This window comes from Heterodontus francisci, chromosome 9, assembly GCF_036365525.1.
Source record: "Heterodontus francisci isolate sHetFra1 chromosome 9, sHetFra1.hap1, whole genome shotgun sequence".
NCBI classification, from domain to species: domain Eukaryota; kingdom Metazoa; phylum Chordata; class Chondrichthyes; order Heterodontiformes; family Heterodontidae; genus Heterodontus; species Heterodontus francisci.
The window spans coordinates 55,130,964-55,150,532 of record NC_090379.1 but is presented as its reverse complement, the minus strand read 5'-3'; the positions used below and the strand labels follow the sequence as shown (position 1 = coordinate 55,150,532).

Here is a 19,569-nt window from a genome sequence, read left to right as displayed (position 1 = left end):
GAGGTCAGAGGGCTTTCAGGGAAAACCATGGAACTACCACAACACTGTGGAGCAAGGCTTTGATCTGCTAAAGCAGAAATTTCACTAATTAGATTGGTTTCGGTGGTGGGGGGGTGGATCTCTGCAATACAAGTCAGAGAGGATGTCCATATTTTGAGGCAGTGTGCTGCGTCCTCCAGAACCTAGTTAATATGAGGGCCTAGCCACTAATTCCTGGGATCCGGAGGCCACCTCGGGAGCAGAAGGTTGAACAGGAGGAGGAGGACAAATGGATGAGACCACAACCACCATGTACAATTGGACAGAGTGAGAGGGACCGCATTGTGAGACTTTGTTTCAGTTAAAAGGAACTTCTCCACCCCAACATGTATCCACCATTCTCTTACGGTACATCCATTTCAGACTCACTTTGACGAAGTCCCCTTGGCCAACATCTATCGATAGCACCTTCCAAATCCACGGCCTCTACCACCTAAAGGAACAAGGGCAACAGGTGCATGGGAACACCATCAGCAAGGTCCCCTCCAAGCCACACATTATCCAGACTTGGAACTCTATCACCGTTACTTCATTGTTGTTGTGTCAAAATCCTGGGACTTCCTTCCTAACAGCATTGTGGGTGTATCTACACCACATAGACTGCAGTGGTTCAAGAAGGTGGCTCAAACCCGCCTTCTCAAGGGCAATTAGGGATGGGCAACAAATGCCAGTGACGCTCGCATGCCATGAACAAATAAATTTTAAAACTATCACACAAAGGCCAGCAGCAAAAACCTTCACTCAACAACTTTATCCAGCAATACATCAATAATACCAAAAAAAATCAGAACAAATCAAGCTTGTGCATTCCCTTAGTGCCTGTCTTGCGGGTGCCCTTTGCCTGGCCTAGTGCTCCTATGCGGTGCTACCCCAGTGGCTGTAGCATAGCTGGTGGAAGGCTACTGACTTTCACTGGGAGTGACTGCAGATGGACTTGGAGGACGTCTTCGAGTAGCTCTGGGCCTTGAGGGCCTGTCTTTGGACTGTCCCACCTTGGCATGGGTGGCAGCAGTCTGGACTGGCTGGCAGAGAGGCAACAGCAGGGCACTGGAGGAATGGCAGTGGTGGGAGCATAAATGCTGTCATCCTGAGAGAGGACAGCAGGTTTTCCCTGCACAAAGCCACTGGGTAACACCTCAGCAATTCTAGTGATCTGCTGGAACATGGATTGCTGGACTGCTTTTAGAACCTGCATGCCCCATTGAGCACTCAGATTCACCTCTACAATGGCAGCAGTCTGCACCTGGATGGCAGCAGCCAGAGATCTCTTGACTTCTGTCTGAGCTTCCATTGCAGCACTGAGAAATTGGCAGGCCTCCACCTTTATTGCAGTGAAAGTTGAGACAGTGGCCAGCAGATGCTGCATCATGGGTCAATCTGGCAGTGCTGCTATGGAGGTGCCCACCAGTTCCAAGTAGAAGGAATGGGCTCTAAGCTCTGTGCGATGCCCTGTACCATGGTGGAGCTGGACTCCTTCATGCTTCTAGCCAGTGACTGGAGGCTATTTGACAGGCCTACCAATGCAATAAGCATCAAGGTGTGCATCGTCATCAGCGTTTTGCTGTAGCCCACCCCCAACTAGGTCCTCATCTGAGCCCCTGCAGCAGAGCTTGTCTGTGACCTAGCATTCCTGTGAGTTTGCTGATTTATCCCCTGGCTCAGCTGCAGTCCATTTGACCAGGTGGCTCACCATGTTCTGATCCCAACTTCATACTAGCCTCTACTTTTCCTCAGAGCTCTTTTTCCTCTTGCCCTTCTGCCTGAGGCTGCAGTGGTTGAGCAGCAGGCAGTTCTTGACTATCTGAAAGCACAAAAGCCTAAAAGGAGTGGGGGGGGGGGGGGGGGCAAAGGGAAAGTGGGTGGGAAGGAAAGCAGAAGGTCCAGAGTCACTCCATCAGCAGTTTCCATTTCATGACACCGTTCAGGAGGTAAGGCGTGACTGAAGAAGGTGCACAAGAAAGTAACATACTGTCATCCTGGATGGTCTCAGCAGGGCCAGGTGCCATTGACTCCATGGCACAGGTGTCCAATATCCCATAGACTATCTGTTCGAGGGCGCAGAAAGGGTGGATTTGTCATGGTCCTTCATTGGTCCTCTGGCTCTGCCTCCTGTTGTTGACATGCTATTCCTGCAAAAGAAAGAGCAGAATTTCATTGAGTGTGCATCAGTATGGTTGGGTAATCTGCCTGCCATAGCTGAATAGCTGTAGATTTGTGGAAGCATGGAGAGGTGCGTGTGTGTGTGTGCTGGCATGATTGGTAGGCGTGAGTGAGTGAGTGAGTTGTAGTAGAGTGATGTTAAGGGTGAGGCCTGAGTGCCAGGGTGTGCTGCTGGGAGAGTGATGGAATTGAGCAGCGTGAGAGTTGTGTAATGTGGTGGGTGAGAGATGTGGGGTTGGATTTTAAGAGCCCGCAGCGGGGAGTGGCGGCAGGCGAGCAGGCTTCACCCCGCAGAACCACCATGATCTACTGCGTGGCTGCTCATTTAAATAATTGGGTCGGCCTGAGCCCCCAATCACGTGGAGGGGGCGAGCTATCCGACGTTGGCAATGGCACCTGCTGTCTGTGTGCGGGCGCTGGCACCATTTTTAAATGGCAGCCAGCCCTGCCAGTAAATTTAAATTTTTAAAGAAATACACCCTCCCCCAAAATGTACGGAATAAAATTCTAACACCCTTTTCCAGCCCCCAATAACAATTAAATTAGGTATCTACCCTCCCCCCACAAAACACTTACCTTTGCAATATAACCTTCACCTCCCCACCCCCCCCAAACTGTACAAAGTTCACAGTTCACCCCTTCCCACCATCCCCTACACTGATGATTATTTAATTCCTTCAACCCCACCACCCCCCCCCACCCCAACACTATAAATCTTAACTCCCCACCCCCGCCCACCAGTGTCATGTCTGCTTTCCCCAGACAGGGAAGTGAAGGTGCCGGAGTGCCGGCCACCACTCCAAAGATCACTGTGGGCATGTAAGATCCCAGGTAAGTTTATTTAAATTCATTCATTTACATATGTAGATGCAGGTCCCGTCGCTCAGTGGTGGGGGTTGGGGAGTGGCCGCCACGGAGCCTTGCCACTGCCAGGAGAATCGGGCCCGGCCCTCCTGGAATCAGGCTCCGTTGCAGGCCTCTGCCGAAGCCATCTTCTGGCCCCTCCCCCCCACCCCCCAACACAGAGCCTGATGTTGGGGGCTGGTTAAAATCCAGCCTGTGATGTGCAGATGCATTCACTCAGCTTGACCACTGAAGTGAGGTCATTAAACTTCTACCTGCACTGCTACCTGATTCTGGGAACCACAGTCTAGGCATTGACCATCCCTATCATGTGCTCCAATGCCCTTCTAAGCCTCAGCCTTGAACGCTTCCTGCCGCCTGCCAGAAACATGACCTCCTTTCTGGCCTCCACCTCTTGGCATCCAGGGTGAAATCACTGAAGTGAGGAGCACTCACCTTTCCCTGGTAATGTCATTCTCCTTGTCCCTCAATGCTAAAACATGGTTATCCAGCAGCCTGCAGTGTAATGCTGCAACTTCCATTTTGTAGGGGTTGAACCTTTAAAAGGGAAGGCAGCCTGGAGCATGTGTGTTTTTCACAGTTCTACTGCACACCGCAGGGAGCTGTGAGGACGTTGGCAGCACAATAGAGTCCGGGCTGCATAGGAGCCGCACATGGCCATGCACTATCAGGGAAATGAGGCGGGTAATTGTCTTAGCCACCTTGTTACCAATTGGGCATCGGTACGCTGTGAATCATGCCCACCCCCACCCCCCCCCCCCCCCTCCTCCTGCACCCAAAAATCGGGGCAAATGTATTTTGTGCCCCAAGTATTTTGAATTTGAATAATTTCAGCTGATAGGAACTGTTCATGTTGGACATGCTGAGAATTCTCAGTGTATATTACAAATTCCAACATAATAATCATATATGTCCATCTATATAAATGTTTGCCATTGTTATTATTAGGAATGTCAATCAAGTTTTGTAGATGAAAATTAGAACTCTGTTAACACCAAAATTACTGCAGCAGGGAGATCACGGATAGTGTCCAGAGCTTTGTCTTTGTTCAGCCAAACTGGCTTCTCCCTTGTGGCTAGAGCTATAAGGAGCATGCACCAAAGGAAAAAGCTGCAATGCTCCTCTAGAGCAGTCTACTCCCGGTTCCTACAGACTACCTTTGCATTAGGCAGCCCTTCAGTCGCAGCACCTGTATTCACCATTCCAAATATTCTCCAAATATCTGCAGCACAATTTTTAAATCCTTCAGCGTTAAGTAAGTGAACTGACATTTCAGGTATGTTGTTGTGTGATTATCTGTGATTACATCAGTCAATTGAACATGGCTCTGCAACTTTTCATTATTTACACTAGTCCTTTCTGCCTTAAATCTCTCTTCTATAAAACAAAGAATTTATTGCATTCCTGCCTTGGTTTATATATTTTAAAACAGATGTTTGCTTTTTCTATTCTTTAGTTAATGCAATCATTATAGCATATTTTTTCTTTGCAGGTTTCAAAGTAGAGATTATGTTTTCCAGAAGCCATGAGGGAATTTTTTTCAGGGGCAGGATCACCATTGGAAATGGGTTGGGGTGGAATTGTTGCCTACGGTTCTGACTCCACTGTGATCCTGTTCCATTTTCCTTGATTAGGCTCCCAATGGTATGATATTTCTTCTCTGTACTGGGAGTCCACCAGTGCGAGGCTGGGAAATACAGTGCTGATGCAGCATTGCCCTTGTTGTAGCAACTTAAAAAGCTGGCCATAGTATCTTTAATGGTGCAGCAGTCTAATAAATGTAGAGGCCCATGCATCTGGCACACATTCCACTGTCTTACTGCTTTGTATATTTTCTTATGTTTCTGTGAAAAACCTGGGCTTCATGAGAGACCAGCTCAACTCAGGCATCATATTGTTGATTATCTTAGGATCATGCACGAGGGGATTCCTGTTATAATCACTTCTACCAATACTGCCATCATGTAGTCCAAATGCCTGTTTGATTCAGGTGCTGTTACCACATGGCAGAAGCTGAGGGAGGTTCAACAGTGCTGTCATTAATATGCGGCAGAAATGCAATAGGTATGCAGTTATCATTGCCAGCAGAGAGGACAGAAGTACTAATGGCCATTTTTATGGGTGAAGATTCAGTGAAAATCCTCCCCACCCCAATTTTCTTGCTTCTCCACTCCAAGACTGTTCAGTTTTTCATAATAATAAAGGGGAAAATCACCCCCAACCCCATTATATTGCTACCTTGTTTCTATTTCTGTTTTTCCTTCCTGAACTGGACTCAGAAGGTGCATGATAAGTGAAAGCAGGACAATTCAGTCATTTAAAAGAAAATAAGAGTACACGCCTTCACAAAAATACCGATAGTTCGTTCATTTCAGTACCATATCAGCCTGGTTTAATCATTCAAGCCTGTATCAAAATTTAAAGTGTATGACAAGAAAAAGATAAGATACAGTATCATGCCCTTTTCTGAGAAAGTAATATGTTATGTATGAACTTTTTATTCATTCTTTGAGTGTGGGCATTGCTGGCAAGGCTGACAGTTATTGCTCATCCCCTGTTGCCTTGAAATGAATGGCTTGCTAAGAATTTCAAAGGACAGTACAGAGTCAGTCAGTCATGTTGGTATGAGACTGGAGTCATATATAGACGAGACCAGGTAAGGCAGGCAGGTTTCCTTTCCTATATATGGACACCAGTTGGGTTTTTACAACAATTCAATAGCTTCACAGTAAATTTTTTTCAAACTGTTGTCAGCTTTTTATTTCCAGATTTTTTAAACCGAATTGAAATTCTTAAACTGGCGTGGTGGTATTTGAATTCACTGGATTACTAGCCCAGGGTTCTGGATTATTAGTCCAGTAAGATAACCATCAGAAAGTTAGCTGATTTGCAGTGTTTATGGCCTATAATCTAGTGTTTTGTGAAAATGTTATCACATTAACAACCCTTCAGCTGAAGTGGTTTCACAATTGCGCTCCTTAGTATTGTGCCAAATCCACTCTACTCATACTGCATAACAGTTTCAGCAACAGCAGGCCAGTTAGTTTAGTACATGCACAGTTAATCCAAAATCATCCAATATCACAAAATTGTGATATTGCTTATACACTCAGGGACTTCCCTGATGTTAGGGGAAGGTCCACACAGTAATAGACAAGCGCTGCTGGCTTGTACAAAACCAGAAGTGTCAGCCTGTGACACTTTACATCAAAGGAAATTTGCAAAATGACTATCGAAAGGAGGTTTTGCTTCCTCCAACTGGTGCAGGATCACTTATAATTTTGTTTATTGAAAATACAAAAAGAAATGCAAATGATATGTCATTATTTACTAAGATGTGATGGCTGTTAATGTTTCATATCCTTGACTTTTTCAACAACAAAAAACGTCAAAGGAGATCAAAGAGATAAATATCCATGCTAGTTTTTTTGCTGGCTTCCAACATTTATTGTGGTACATTGAACTCCATGGGTACTCAGGCTCCAATAGTCCATGTGCTATGTCTCATCTGAAAAGATATACCTCGAGACTGCATTCAAAGTACCAATGAACAAGAAGAGGCTCATCAACCTGAAATGTTGACCCTGATATTAACGGAGGCAGAGAAGGGGCAGGTGAGGGAAACAGTTTAGTGGTTGGAAAACCCGGAAGAATGAGTTTCCCTCAGGTCCTGTTGAATTTAATGGTTGGGCCTGATTAGCATTTTTGGAATCTGTTTCCTGGCCACAGCCAACCAAATTGAGAAGCTGCAGCCAGGCTGCAGCCGGGAAGAAGGGATGAAGAGATTGGGGATGATAGCGAGCTGATGGGGAGGGATTGTGGAAGGAACTGGGACAGATTGGGAGTCTGGGGGTATATCTTCAAAGGGGCCAGAGAGGTTGGAGAGTTCAGGTTACAAGAGGAGAAGATTGGGGAAGGGGCAAGAGAGATAGGGGGAAGAGGGGGCCTTTGGAAGACATTGGGAGAGCATTGGATTCTGGGATAAGTTCCAGTACTCGAAACATTAACAGATTTGCTTGGGGGAGGGGGTGGTGGCTGGAGGAAAACACTTTGCTTCTCCACACTCACAAGCAGTGCTGGAAAAGCATTTACCCATTCCATGTAGCAGTCCTCACCTCCATTTAACTACTGGGTTTCCCGATACTAGGCCAACGTTAAAGCTAGAACAGAGAAGAAACCAGAGGCACACAGCCTCATTAAAGTATGTAAATATACAAACCTGCCTCCTGAGGGGGGCGGGGGGAGTGGTTGGTTGTTGACCCCACCCCATCACCACACCTGTCAAGTCCAGAGTGGGTTGGTGCCCAGCAGGTTGGGTTTGGTTTTGAGACTTTTTACATTTTTACTTTCTACCCCAACCCAAACGAACCCATTTTGGGGATTCAATTTCTTCATGAATTCTGTTTATCTCTCTCCACAGATGCTGCCTGACCTGCTGAGTATTTCCAAATTTTCTGCTTTTATTATAGGAATCTGATTGGTGTAGTGGTATTATCACTGGACTAGTAACCCAGAGACCCAGGGTATTTCTCTGGGGACATGGGTTCGAATCCCACCACAGCAGAAGGTGGAATTTGAATTTAATTAATTATTCTGGAGTTCTCAACAATTGTCGATTGTTGTAAAAACTCATTTGGTTCACTAATGTCCTTTAGGGAAAGAATTCTGCTGTCCTTACCAGATCTGGCCTACATGTTAACTCTTACATGCCCTCTGAAATGGCCTAGCAAGCCACTCAGTTGTACCTAACCGCTACAAAGTCAATTGGACTGCAGTGGTTCAAGAAGGCAGCTCACCACCACCTTCTCAAGGGCAATTAGGGATGGGCAATAAATGCTGGCATAGCCAGCGATGCTCACATCCCTGAATGAATAAAAAAAAAATTCATCGAAAAAAATGGTTCCATTCCCAGAAACTATAAGTGAAGCTGAAAGTGTTGTGGACTATTCCCATTCTCTTATAAAATATTGTGTTTTTTTATGTTTTAGATATGTTTCTGCCTCTGTGAATCATTTTATTTGTAACTACTGACAGTAGTTTAAACTACATAAAATTTTCAACATCATAAATATTTTTCTACATTACAAATTGACAACAGCTGGGATGGGCATCCTATATGTTTTTCCGGTAAACAACGAGGTGTGGTTAGTGATTAGAATAGGATCACAAACTCAATATTTGATGCCATCTGTTTCCAGAAAAGAACAAATTATTTATGTATCAACGGGTACTGGAAAAAGCCTAAACCATGACACAGAATCTATAATTTAACTCGCACCCCTGAGTAACAGTAATATGCAATCATTTTCCCTATGCTTCTCTGTGAGTGCTGCAGTAATGTTCCAGAAGTAAAAGATTGTTTATCAAATTTTAATTCTTCACTGTCATAAAATTCTAATTGCATTCTGCGAATTTTTCATGCTAAGGACACAGTTCTATATACTGTCAATTATGCTTTACAATATTATAGCAAAAATGTACGGACAACAGAATTTCTGTACTGGATGAAATACTGGCACTCAGCTAACTAAAATGCAAAGCCCTCAAACTAACTTAGTTCAAGATCCCATATTCAATAATGCAATTTGCATGATCCTCATCTTAATTCAGCATTGTATTTTGTTTAAAGAATTTAACAGATCCACTCAGAATGTAATTTGAAGTATTTCTAGATTTCAGACAGACTCATGTTGTGTGCCAATTGGATGTGGTCTTTGCCTATAAAATAACCAGAACATTTCAAAATATTAATCGGATGAAGTATTTTAAGGCATATCAGAGAGATATGCTAGGGTATTATATAACTTTTAAAAATACATTCTCAGGATATTGTTATTACTGGCAAGGCCAACATATTATTATTACCCATCCCTAGTTGCCTTTTAGTAGGTGCCTTCTTCTTAAACTGCTCCAGTCGCTGTGGTGAACAAACTTCCACAATGCTGTTAGAAAGGGATTTTGACCCACTGAAATTGAAGGAAATAGCAATATATGTCCAAGTCAGGACGGTGTGTGACTTGACGGGGAGCTTGGAAGTGAAGGTGTTGCTACATATCTGCTGGAGGTCACAGGTTTGAGAGGTGCTATTGAAAAAGCCTTGGCAACTTGCTGCAGTGCATCTGTATAGTCTTTTAGTTTTTAATTTCTTGCAACTATGCACAGTTCTACATTTAAAATTTAAATAAAAGGGACCAAAGTTGCTGCAATGCCATACTGTTGTTGAAAGTGGAATGAGGCAGGACTCCTGGGCAGAGACTGCTCAGGATATTAAACCACAAACCTCAAGGACAGAGTCACCTTAATATCCAGAGTGGATGGCCCAGTTAACAGAAATGTCTGCCCCAAAGAGATACCGGAAAAATGAAGCACCATCCTACCTCTCCAATCCGGGAAATCTGGAGCCCTTAATAGACTAAAGATAAAAGTTTTTAAATGTTCTTTCCTTGCCGGAAGCTAAGGCCAGCAATTTGATATAATCTTCTGTCCACTCCCACCAGAACTGATGACCATTGCTCCTTAAGATGATTTGGGTCTTCTTAAGGCCCATTACAGAACCAATGCTTGTTCTCAGCAAGCATAATTTCCAATGTCTAGGGAAGAGTGCATGGTTGGAACTCTCGGGACAGCCCTGAATGCCTCCATACAACTGCTCCACCCACAAAGTTGTCTGTTGACACAGGAGAAAGAGTGAATGAAAAACTCAACCATTTCCCACTCCCCAACCCTACTCTTTGGTATTCATGAATGGATGTTGAATGAGTGAAAACCCAGCAGATCCACTCCAGGTTCTGCGCCCACAGATGGTCAGCCTGAGCTATACCCTTCCCCATCCCAGGAATTTGGCCCCAAAGTTTTAGAATGTGGAAGATCTTAGAAATCTTCAAGTAACATTGTTTCTCTGAAATTCCTGTATCCACATTTTAGCAGAAGTGTAAAGGAAAAACTCTGACACATACAAAAAACATCCAAAATAGCAAACGGGTAAAGACTAGCTGGTCCATCAATTCTGGCCATATCATCATGGTGCAATATTGCATCATGACCCCCACCCACCATTGGCCTCCCAATTTCCTGCAAGAGGCAAAAAAGGTCCTAGACCAATTCAAGAGGAAGAAATTAGATAATTCCTGACTGACCCTCAAATCAAATGCCAGAAAGACCAAAGACCAGTAATTGTATGGCACATTGTTTACAAAAAGTAAATGGGGCTTTAGGCAGTGATATCAGCCACAGCTAGGAACTCTTTCAGCTCCCTTTGGAACAAATCCAAATGACTAGCCAGTAACTGTAGGCAGATGTACTGCCTAAAGAAAAACTTCCAGACATCTAACCTGGTTCTGTGTTTACATAACTTATAGTGATACCCATACCTAATTCAAATAATCTATCTGCATGGACATCTACAAGACCACAATCAAATCTCCTCACAGTCTATTATTTTCTAAAGTAAAAAGACCCAGCTCTCTAAGATGATAACTAAGGGAATTTAAATTAGGTATCTCTGAACCTTTCCCAGTGCCTAGATTATCTACCATGTGAAGGGATAAAAATTGGACACAGTATACCTTATTTTGTTCTGGATTGACTTAACAGTATATCATAATACTCTATTCGCTTTTGCTCTTGTTTCATGGCACTAATCATGAACTTTAAAGGGTTCATGTACTATAACATCCTGGTCTCTTTTCTATTCTAAAACTCTGAATTCAGCATGGCATACACACATTTGATGTAAGCTCTCTCTACATGCAGAACACAATATTTATCTACATTAAATGATATCTGCCAGATGTAAACCCATTCCCCCAATGCAGCTAGATCTGATTGACTCTGACATTGTCAGTGGTGAAGGAATAACACTTGCCAGTCACTATGCTTACACCTGCTTATAGATATTTTGTGGGTTTTTGAATGGCAACCCCCTGTCATTAGGTATCTGATCCAGTGCAGCACTCTCTACAGGACATTTGTGTCATATGTGAGCCACGTAAGTAACAGCTTGTCTCTTTAACCAATCAGTTTGAAGAATCCACACTGAGATATGCAGAGTTTAAACCAGGAAGTGTAAATGAGTGTATTTAATTCATTATAAAATCATGTACAAAAGCAAAATAAAGTGAGGGAAAGGTGAGATTAAGAGAAAAAGAGGTGAGAGACAAAAAGAAAAAAAAAGTTTAAAAAAATTAATTTTGTAAAAGCAATAATTAAATTCTGAAGGAATGAGACTCTACACTTACAAAGTAAAATTTTCATCATCAAAAAAGATGCTTGGCAGTAATTAAGAATGATCATGCTGTTAAAAATTCTGAATGTACCAGCCTTATTTTTTTCTGGGGTGTTTGTGGTTATGGATTTTAATGCCAAGTTTATAGGCAATGTGTCGGTGAAGCAAAATTTGTGAAGGAGCAGGGCAAATCGGGTAGCAAGTTACAGATTTCCATGTTTAATTGCCTATGTATGGTCTTTGAAAGTTGTTCTCCCATTTACTCCATAATGATGTTAGCATCACCATTATTAATACAAAATCTGGACCATTGTAATTATTGTTTTTCAGTGCAAACCACTTGCACAAATCTTTATATCATCTGTGAGCTTGTAAATATGCTTCCAATGCCTTTGTCCAAATTATTAATAAAAGAAACTTGATTTTGTTGCGCCTTTCATGATCTTTGGGTATGTCACAGTGCTTTACAGCCAATGAAGTACTTTTGAACTGCAGTCACTGCTATAATGTAGGAAATACAGCTGCCAATTTGCACACTGTAAACTCCCACAAACAGCAATGTGATAAGGACCAAAAATTAGGTTTTGTGATGTTGATTGAGGGATAAATATTGGCCTGGACACTGGGAATAATTCCCCTGCTTTTCTTCGAAATAGTGCCGTAGGATCTTTTACATCTACCTGAGAGAGCAGAAAGGCCCTCAGTTTAACATCCAAAAGATGGCAGTACTGACAGTACAGCACTCCCTCAGTACTACACAGGAGTGTCAACCGAGATTTTTGTGCTCAAGCCCTGGAGTGGGACTCAAACCCACCACCTTCTGACTCAGATAAAACACTGATCCACAGCTGACACACCATAATGTTTATAAATAGCAGGTAAAGGAATATCTGATGAATACAATAAATGTCAGATAATATTATGACACAATTTAATTTCAAGGGCTTAGAGATTTAGAATCAACTATGCAATGACTTGGATCCCCCCCATACTTTCCTTTTCTAATTTTTCTATCACACAATTTCCCCCCACACACCACCAACACCCACCCCCCCCCACCCCCCACCAGCCCTGTCCACATTAAACCCTACTTCACAACATCACAAGAATCTTATGAATGAGGAAAGCCATTCAGCCAATCGTAACCACCCGTCCCCATCCAGAAAGATCACACTGTAATTCCACTGCTGCATTTAATTGTTCCTTAATAATTCAAGCATTTTTCTCTTCATGATTCAATAAAAAGTCCATTCCAAATGTTAATCACTCTGCATGAAGAACCTCCTGATATCAATCCTAAACTTAACATTTACAAGTTCAAAACTTTATTTCTTTACTTTAATTAAATGTATAATTCCAGATTAACCTTTTCCATACATCTACAAAGACATCCCTCAGATTTCAACTACCCTCTTTATTCTGGGCCTGGAGTGGAATCATTTTACTCCAGACAGCTCCATGGAAAATGACAATGTTTTCTTTAGTTGGTCACATAAACATATAGGAAGAGACGAAAGCAGTTTTCTCCTCTGTCCCCAGTGACTTGGCTAGAGTTGGCAAATGTACTCCTTTAGGGAAAAGAAATGAATCACTGCCAGTTGAGACTGGCAGTCATACTCAGGTCTTCTAGTATACAGCCAAATATCCTGCATCACCTACTAGCCCTTGTAATAAGAAACTATTTTGAATCAGTGTTAGCATTATATTCAAATCAAATGGCTTTTTTTGACATTGGGCCGTGGGTAAGTGGTCAGCTGCAGAACTGGACGTGAAGCTCTTCCCTGGCCTTTGAGTTGTTCGGGTGGAAGGCTGATAAAACAGTCTTGGCGGCATTTGGTCGGAGTCTCCACTTTCTAAAGTAGGCTTCCAGAGAACAGTGAGTATTTTCTCAACATCCTGAAGTTCGTTAGCCTGGAAAGTCAGGGCCAAATCGTCAGTATATGAAGAGCAGTGACTGGTATATATATTGAAGAGGGTCGGTGCGAGAACTGATCCCTGTGGGAGCCCATTGTTGGTTATGCGTGGGTGGCTGATTTGATCTCCGAGGTGCACATGAAACTGTTGGTTGCTGATCATGGAGTTGATTAGTTGCTAGGTTTTCACACAGCAGATGATTTTGGAGATGCCAAATATATTGACATCACTCTTGACCGCACATTGACCTACTGGCAACATCTCCAGAACACCAGAGCCAAGGTCAAGATGAGAGTGAATCTCATAAGGAAACTGATGGGTACCACCAGGGGCAGCAGATCCAACACACTAAGCAGTGCTTCAACCGCCCTGGTCCACCCAAGAGCAGAGTACTGCTGCTCAGGAGCCGCCACATAAACATGGTAGATATCCACCTCCAGGAAGTCAAGAGGATTATTTTTGCAACATTAAGACCAACACAGCTCGAGTGGCTTTCTGTGCTAGAACACATTGAACCTCCTGATGTCTGCAAGGAAAACATTCTCCTCAAAAAACCCCACCAGCTGACAGCTAGTGAAGCACTCCCATTGACACAGGACCTCAAAAACCCAATGCACTCACATGAAAACTTGTAGCCCCAATTGGAACACACTCCACACCCTACTAACAAATGACAGCCACACCTCCCGATGGCGCACCTCCTAGTTGACTGCTAATATCACTAACCGCAACCTGGTAACTGACCCCAGTGGTGAAGTCCCAGGTTTCTACCTCCCATGGAAAATCTGGACAGTCCTCAACCACTTGAGGACAGGCCAAGGAAGATATGGTCACTTGCTCCACAAGTGGAACATGCGGAGCAGCTCAAATTGTGACTGTGGCCATCCAAGTCAGACCATCGCCCACATATTGAACTCTTGCCCTGAGAGATCCATTCTCGATGGCTTCACAAGCATCTACATTGCATCAGTTGAAGCCATTGAATTGATTGTTAACCTTGACATCGAACTATAACTGCTTCCCCAGTCATACGAATAAAACAACTGACCTATTGTGATTTATCTGGACTTCGGGATCTTATTCCAAGAAGTCTGACAAACAGGAAAAAAAGTAGCACGTTATCATCATACATTCCAAGAATCTACAATGCACACATAATTACTTTTTCTTCCTCTGTTTCTTGTCAACTTTCTCCCTCTCCTGGAGGTTCTGATTTATACCGCGGTAAGTCTTCATGCACACAGGATACATGCCACTCTCTCAATCAAATGGTCATTATTTATGTGTAAACTTAGGTAGTGAGTGTCAGCAGACTGTTCAATCCCAGAAGGGCTTTGCTACAAGCATGATCCTGTCATCATCCAACATTCACATTCATTCAGTTCCAGGAGGGATCATTGAACAACAATCAAGAGCAAGAAACTCTATCAATCTTCTTTCAGGGACACTGCCAGCTGAGTCATCGGGAAAACGATATATCATCTATTAACCCTAGCATTGTCTCATCATTCAGTATGTTGTAATTGGGATTTTAAAATCATTGTGATGTCCCCAACTAATACGAATGCTAATTCTTGCCCTTTATTTTTAAGAGCAGATTGGCCTACATCTGGCAGATGTCTTTTAATATAGATAAGTGTATCATATACATGCATAGGACTAATGCCAATATACCATGGTATTTATCATGTACCTTGCTTGGTACAGAATTAACATGAACGTACAAACATAGGAATAGGAATAGACTATTAAGCTCCTCGAGCCTGCTCCGATATTCAGTTAGACCATGGTTGATCTATTTCCCAACTTCAACTACCTACCCTCATTCCAAATCCCTTAATACCTTCGCCTAACAAAATCTATCAAACTTAGTATTGACATTTTCAATTGATCTAGCATCAACATATTTTGTGGGGAGAGAGTTCCAGATTTCCATTACTCTTTGTGTGAAGAAATGCTTTCTGACAACATTCCTGAATGATCTAGCTCTAATTTTAAGGTTATGCTCACATATCCTGGACTCCCTCAACAGAGAAGATAGTTTCCCTCTATTTATCCTATTAACTTCGTTGATCATCTTAAACACCACAATTAAATTGCCCCTTAATATTTCATATTCAAGGGATTACAATCTTAGTCTATGTATCACTTGTATCATTCTGGTGAATGTGCACTGCACCATTTCCAAGGCTGATGCATCCTTCCTGCCTAGAACTTATTGCAGCACATGAGATGGGGGTCGAACTACAGCTCTGTTCAGCTGTAATATAACTTACACACCTTTGTATTCCAGTCCTCCGGAGATAAAGGCCAACCTGCCACTAACCTTTTAAATTATTTTTTGTAGCTGTCCACTCACTTTTAAGTAATTTCTGTACTTGAACAGCTAAATTTCTCTGCTCATCCACAGCTTCTTGCTATTTGGAAAATACTCTGATCTATCTTATATCCAGAGTGAATGGACTCACACTTTCGCACATTGAAGTCCATCTGCCACAGTTTTGCCCACTCATTTAATTTATAAATGTCCCTTTGCAACTTTCTGCTCTTATCTACACAATTTACTCTGCAAGTGTCATCAGCACACTTAGATAGACAGTTCTCTATTCCTTCAAATTATTTATAAATATAGTGAAAAGCTGATGCCCCAGTATAAATCCTCGGGGACACCGCTGACCATATCTACCAATTTGAGCACATACCCATTTCTATCTCCTAACCAATTCCCTATCCAACTGAATACATATTCAATCGCTCTCAATTTTATTAACAGTCTCTTATGTGGAAGCTTGTCAAATGTCTTTTAGAAATCAATATAAATAATATCCATAGGCACACCCTTATCTACCATGTTAGTTACCTCATCAAAAAATTCAACTAGCTTCATTAGATATGTCTTACCATTTACAAAACCATGCTGGCTCTGTCTGATTAGTTCATATTTGTCCAAATTATCAGTCACTCTATCCCTAATAACAGATTCTCGTAACTTCTGCACAGCTAACAATCGACAAATAGGGAAGTAAGTTCCTAGTCTATTGCTCCTACACTGAGTGGGAAAGAGATCCAGGCATTACAATATAATAGTTTCTCAAGCTGCATGATTAGTGCCGCGAGGTTATTGCCAAGACAAATAAAGTATGAAGATGGATATATAGAACAATTAGCATAAAACTAAGAGGACTACAGTGCTGTAGAAAAATCTAGTTAGACTTTGTTTAGAATGCTGTGTCCAATTTTGCTCCTCAAGTGGTGCGTGATATTGAACCTCTGGATAAAGTACAAAGGAGTGATAGTAGGATGACCCCCAGCTTAAAAGCCCTTAGTTAGAAAGAAAGAACTTGAATTTATTGCATCTATGTGGATAGACTATCTGGGTTAGTTAGGTTATCGATAATAAGGGACAATGCCTATAAGCCACACAAGCATTGAAATAGGTTAGATGGGAACAGATTTTTCTTTAAGCAGGGCGTTGTTGATACTTGCAATAAGTGATGCAAGCGGATTCACTGTAACAAGGAACTAGATGAGTTTCCGACTGTGGTTAAAATTACTGCATACAGCAAGCATGTGTGAGGGGTTGGTTAGCTCAGTTGGCTAGCTAGCGAGAGTGTGATATAAAAGGATGCCAGAAGTGTGGGTTCAATCCCTGTACTGGCTGTCATAGTTCATGTAGGCTTGCCTCCTCACCTTACCCCACACTTGTGGAGTGGTGATGCTCAATCTATACATCACCAACCGTCTCTCTCAAATGGGAGAGGGGCCTATGGTTCTTTGGGACTATAGCTACTACAACAACAACAGAAAGTCTGTGGATTTAAGCTTATACTTCATCATCATTGCGATTTGTTGGGACTTGTTTTCAATTACATTACTAGGTTGGAGAGGAATTCACAGGTATTTTCCCGAGATTGGGCCAGGGTGTTTTTATCTTTTTTTTTTAGAACCTCGGCCAAGAGACTAGTTGGAGGGAACCCTAGGAGTCATAAAGCTTTGTTGCATCATGACTGTTTGGGACAGACTTGATGTAGCCACCATTTTCTGTTTTTGTTTCAGATTTCCAGCATCCGCAGTATTTTGCTTTTATTTTACCATTTAGTTGATGTTATCTTTCCCCATTCTGCTGCCTAGAATGAGCCACTTCATATTTCTCTTTGCCCATTCTTTTTATCTTATGCTTTCCTGGGATGTGGGCATTCCTGTCAAGGCCAGATTTATTGCCTATCCCAAATTGCCCTTGAACTGAGTGGCTTGCTAGGTCATTTCAGGGGGCAGTTTTGGGTCTGGAGTCACATGCAGGTCAGCAGATTTCCTTCTCTAAAGGCTATTAGTGAACCAGATGGGTTTTTACAACAAATGATAATAGCTTCATGGCACCATTATTGAGATTAGCTTTCAATTCCAGATTTTTATAAATCAATTGAATTTAAATTCCACCAGTCGCCAGGGTGGGGTTTGAACAACCCATGCCCCCAAGGGATCAACCTAGGCTGATAGATTATTAGTTCAGTGACATTACCACTGTGCAACCATCTTTTTCAGTCTATATTCTCCTGAAGTGTGTTACTCTCCTCCTCACTGTTTCCGAGTTTCAGAGCATCTTCAAACTTGGAAATTGAGCCCTGTATACCAAAGTCACAGTCATTAATATACCGTATATCAAAACTGTGCACTATTAACAGTGTTTCTGCCTAGTGTAAAGTAAGGGATCTTTCCCGCGTTAGGCATTGGCAGACTCAACAATACTCCGAGCAACAAGTGCTTGCCCATATAAACGGTGTTTTTTTTCCCCCTTCCTTTGTTGTGTTTTGCAAATAAACAGGACCAAAAGGAGAAATGGAGAACTTACCGTGAGGGGTAGAGAACAAATGAGGAAGATAATACTCATTAGAACCAGCAAGATGAGATGATCCACCTCTTCGAAGTGAGTGAAGCGCTTGGTGCGGACGCCGGCACTCGGGTTCGAGTTGCTCCTTTGCCTTTGCCTCCGGTACATTTTGGTCAAGTTAATGGCAACAGAAACATTGCACAGCATCACGGCGACGATAAGAATTGCCATGAGAGTCGCGTAAAGCACAGAGAAAGTCCCTTTCCCCTTGGTCATGTCAAGGAAGCACCAAGTCCCCGGGCAGTACTGCTTGGTGCTTCCAAAACCCAACAGCGGCATCGAGCAAAATAAAAGACAGGAAATGTAAACAACTGGGAAAAGAACGAGCGCCCGGCAATTGGTAAAATGTTCCTCATAAAAGAAGGGGTGACTTATTGACAGCCAGCACTCTAGGGCCATGCCGAACAAGATAAACATTGAGGCTAAGCCGAAGAAGGACATGGAGAAGGAGAAGTAGTCACACAGGATGTTGGTTTCTGTCAGAGCTATCAAGGTGAGGTTGGAGGCGTAAGAAACGAACACCACTGGGCTGATAAAGCATTTCCCGAACAGGTCGGTCAGAACCAGGCCGGTGACTAAAATGTAAAAGACCGACACCTGCTGCTGCTTGCTGCTCCTCTTGTGTTTGCCTAGAATAACGAGCGCGATGATGTTACCGATCAGTCCGGTGGTGAAGAGCAAGATGCTGTCCACTGCTCTGCCAAGTGGATGCACAGTGCTGGAATTTGCACAAGATGTCATCGTTTAATCCGGTTTTATTACTGGCTGGGGCAGAAATCGGGAATGCCCCTATAAAAGTATTTTTAAAAAATACAAATAGTCCATGCAGGAGGTTGGAGAGATTCCTGCAGAAGTCCAGCTCCAAGTTCCAGCCCTTCTGAAACTGAGTGTCAGGAAACCAACTCAGCCCAGCCCAGCTGGCAATTGAGCTCCGCTCACTTGGCAAGCACATCAGCTTTTGAGAATTGCGCTCAGCCAAACAAACCTTTTATACATCTAGCAGCTTTCGATAATGCGTCAATTCCGTCAGTCAGGGCCAATACTGAGAGTGAGTGTCGAGATGTTCCTAGTTTGTCAGGTTTGAGCCTCGGGAGCTCGCTCTGTAATGGGAAGGCACCCTACCCAGTTACTGGTGCGCTTAAATTCGGATCAAAAGAACTTTTGCAGCTCACTGCAACACACTTCCGTGCCGGGTGATGTGTTGTTCATAGGTGTCAGATAAAACACCCTTCCTCTGAGGTTCAGGGTGACATTTTGTTTCAATGCGGGCGTTGCTGAATTGCTAATTGCTTGGTGGGCTATTTCAGAGAACAGTTTAAAGTCAACAACTTTGCTGTGCGTCTGCAGTTACATGGAAGCCAGACTGGATAAACACCACAGATCTTCTTCTCTTGTGAACCAGATGGGTTTTACAACTATCGGTCTGTTACATGGCCGCCATGAGTGACAATATCTATTTATTTCAGATTGTGATATTTCC

The 19,569-nt window shown here is 42.9% G+C and overlaps 1 protein-coding gene across 4 annotated transcripts in view; it reads right to left on the bottom strand.

The window, feature by feature from the left end:
* Positions 1–19,287, bottom strand: part of LOC137373773 (prostaglandin E2 receptor EP2 subtype-like) — a 38,454-nt gene extending 19,167 nt beyond the window's left edge. For 2 of the 4 annotated variants that reach the window (XR_010975691.1, XM_068039112.1), the window contains exon 1: positions 18,051–19,287. Coding sequence is in view for 2 of the 4 variants with exons in the window: in XM_068039112.1 (XP_067895213.1) it covers positions 18,051–18,830 (780 nt within the window). In the remaining 2 variants the exon portion in view is untranslated. Of the gene's footprint in view, positions 1–1,904; positions 2,169–18,050 lie in introns of those variants that run through there. The other 2 variants (XR_010975692.1, XM_068039113.1) reach the window with 2 other exon arrangements.
* Between the last annotated feature and the right edge of the window lie 282 nt (positions 19,288–19,569).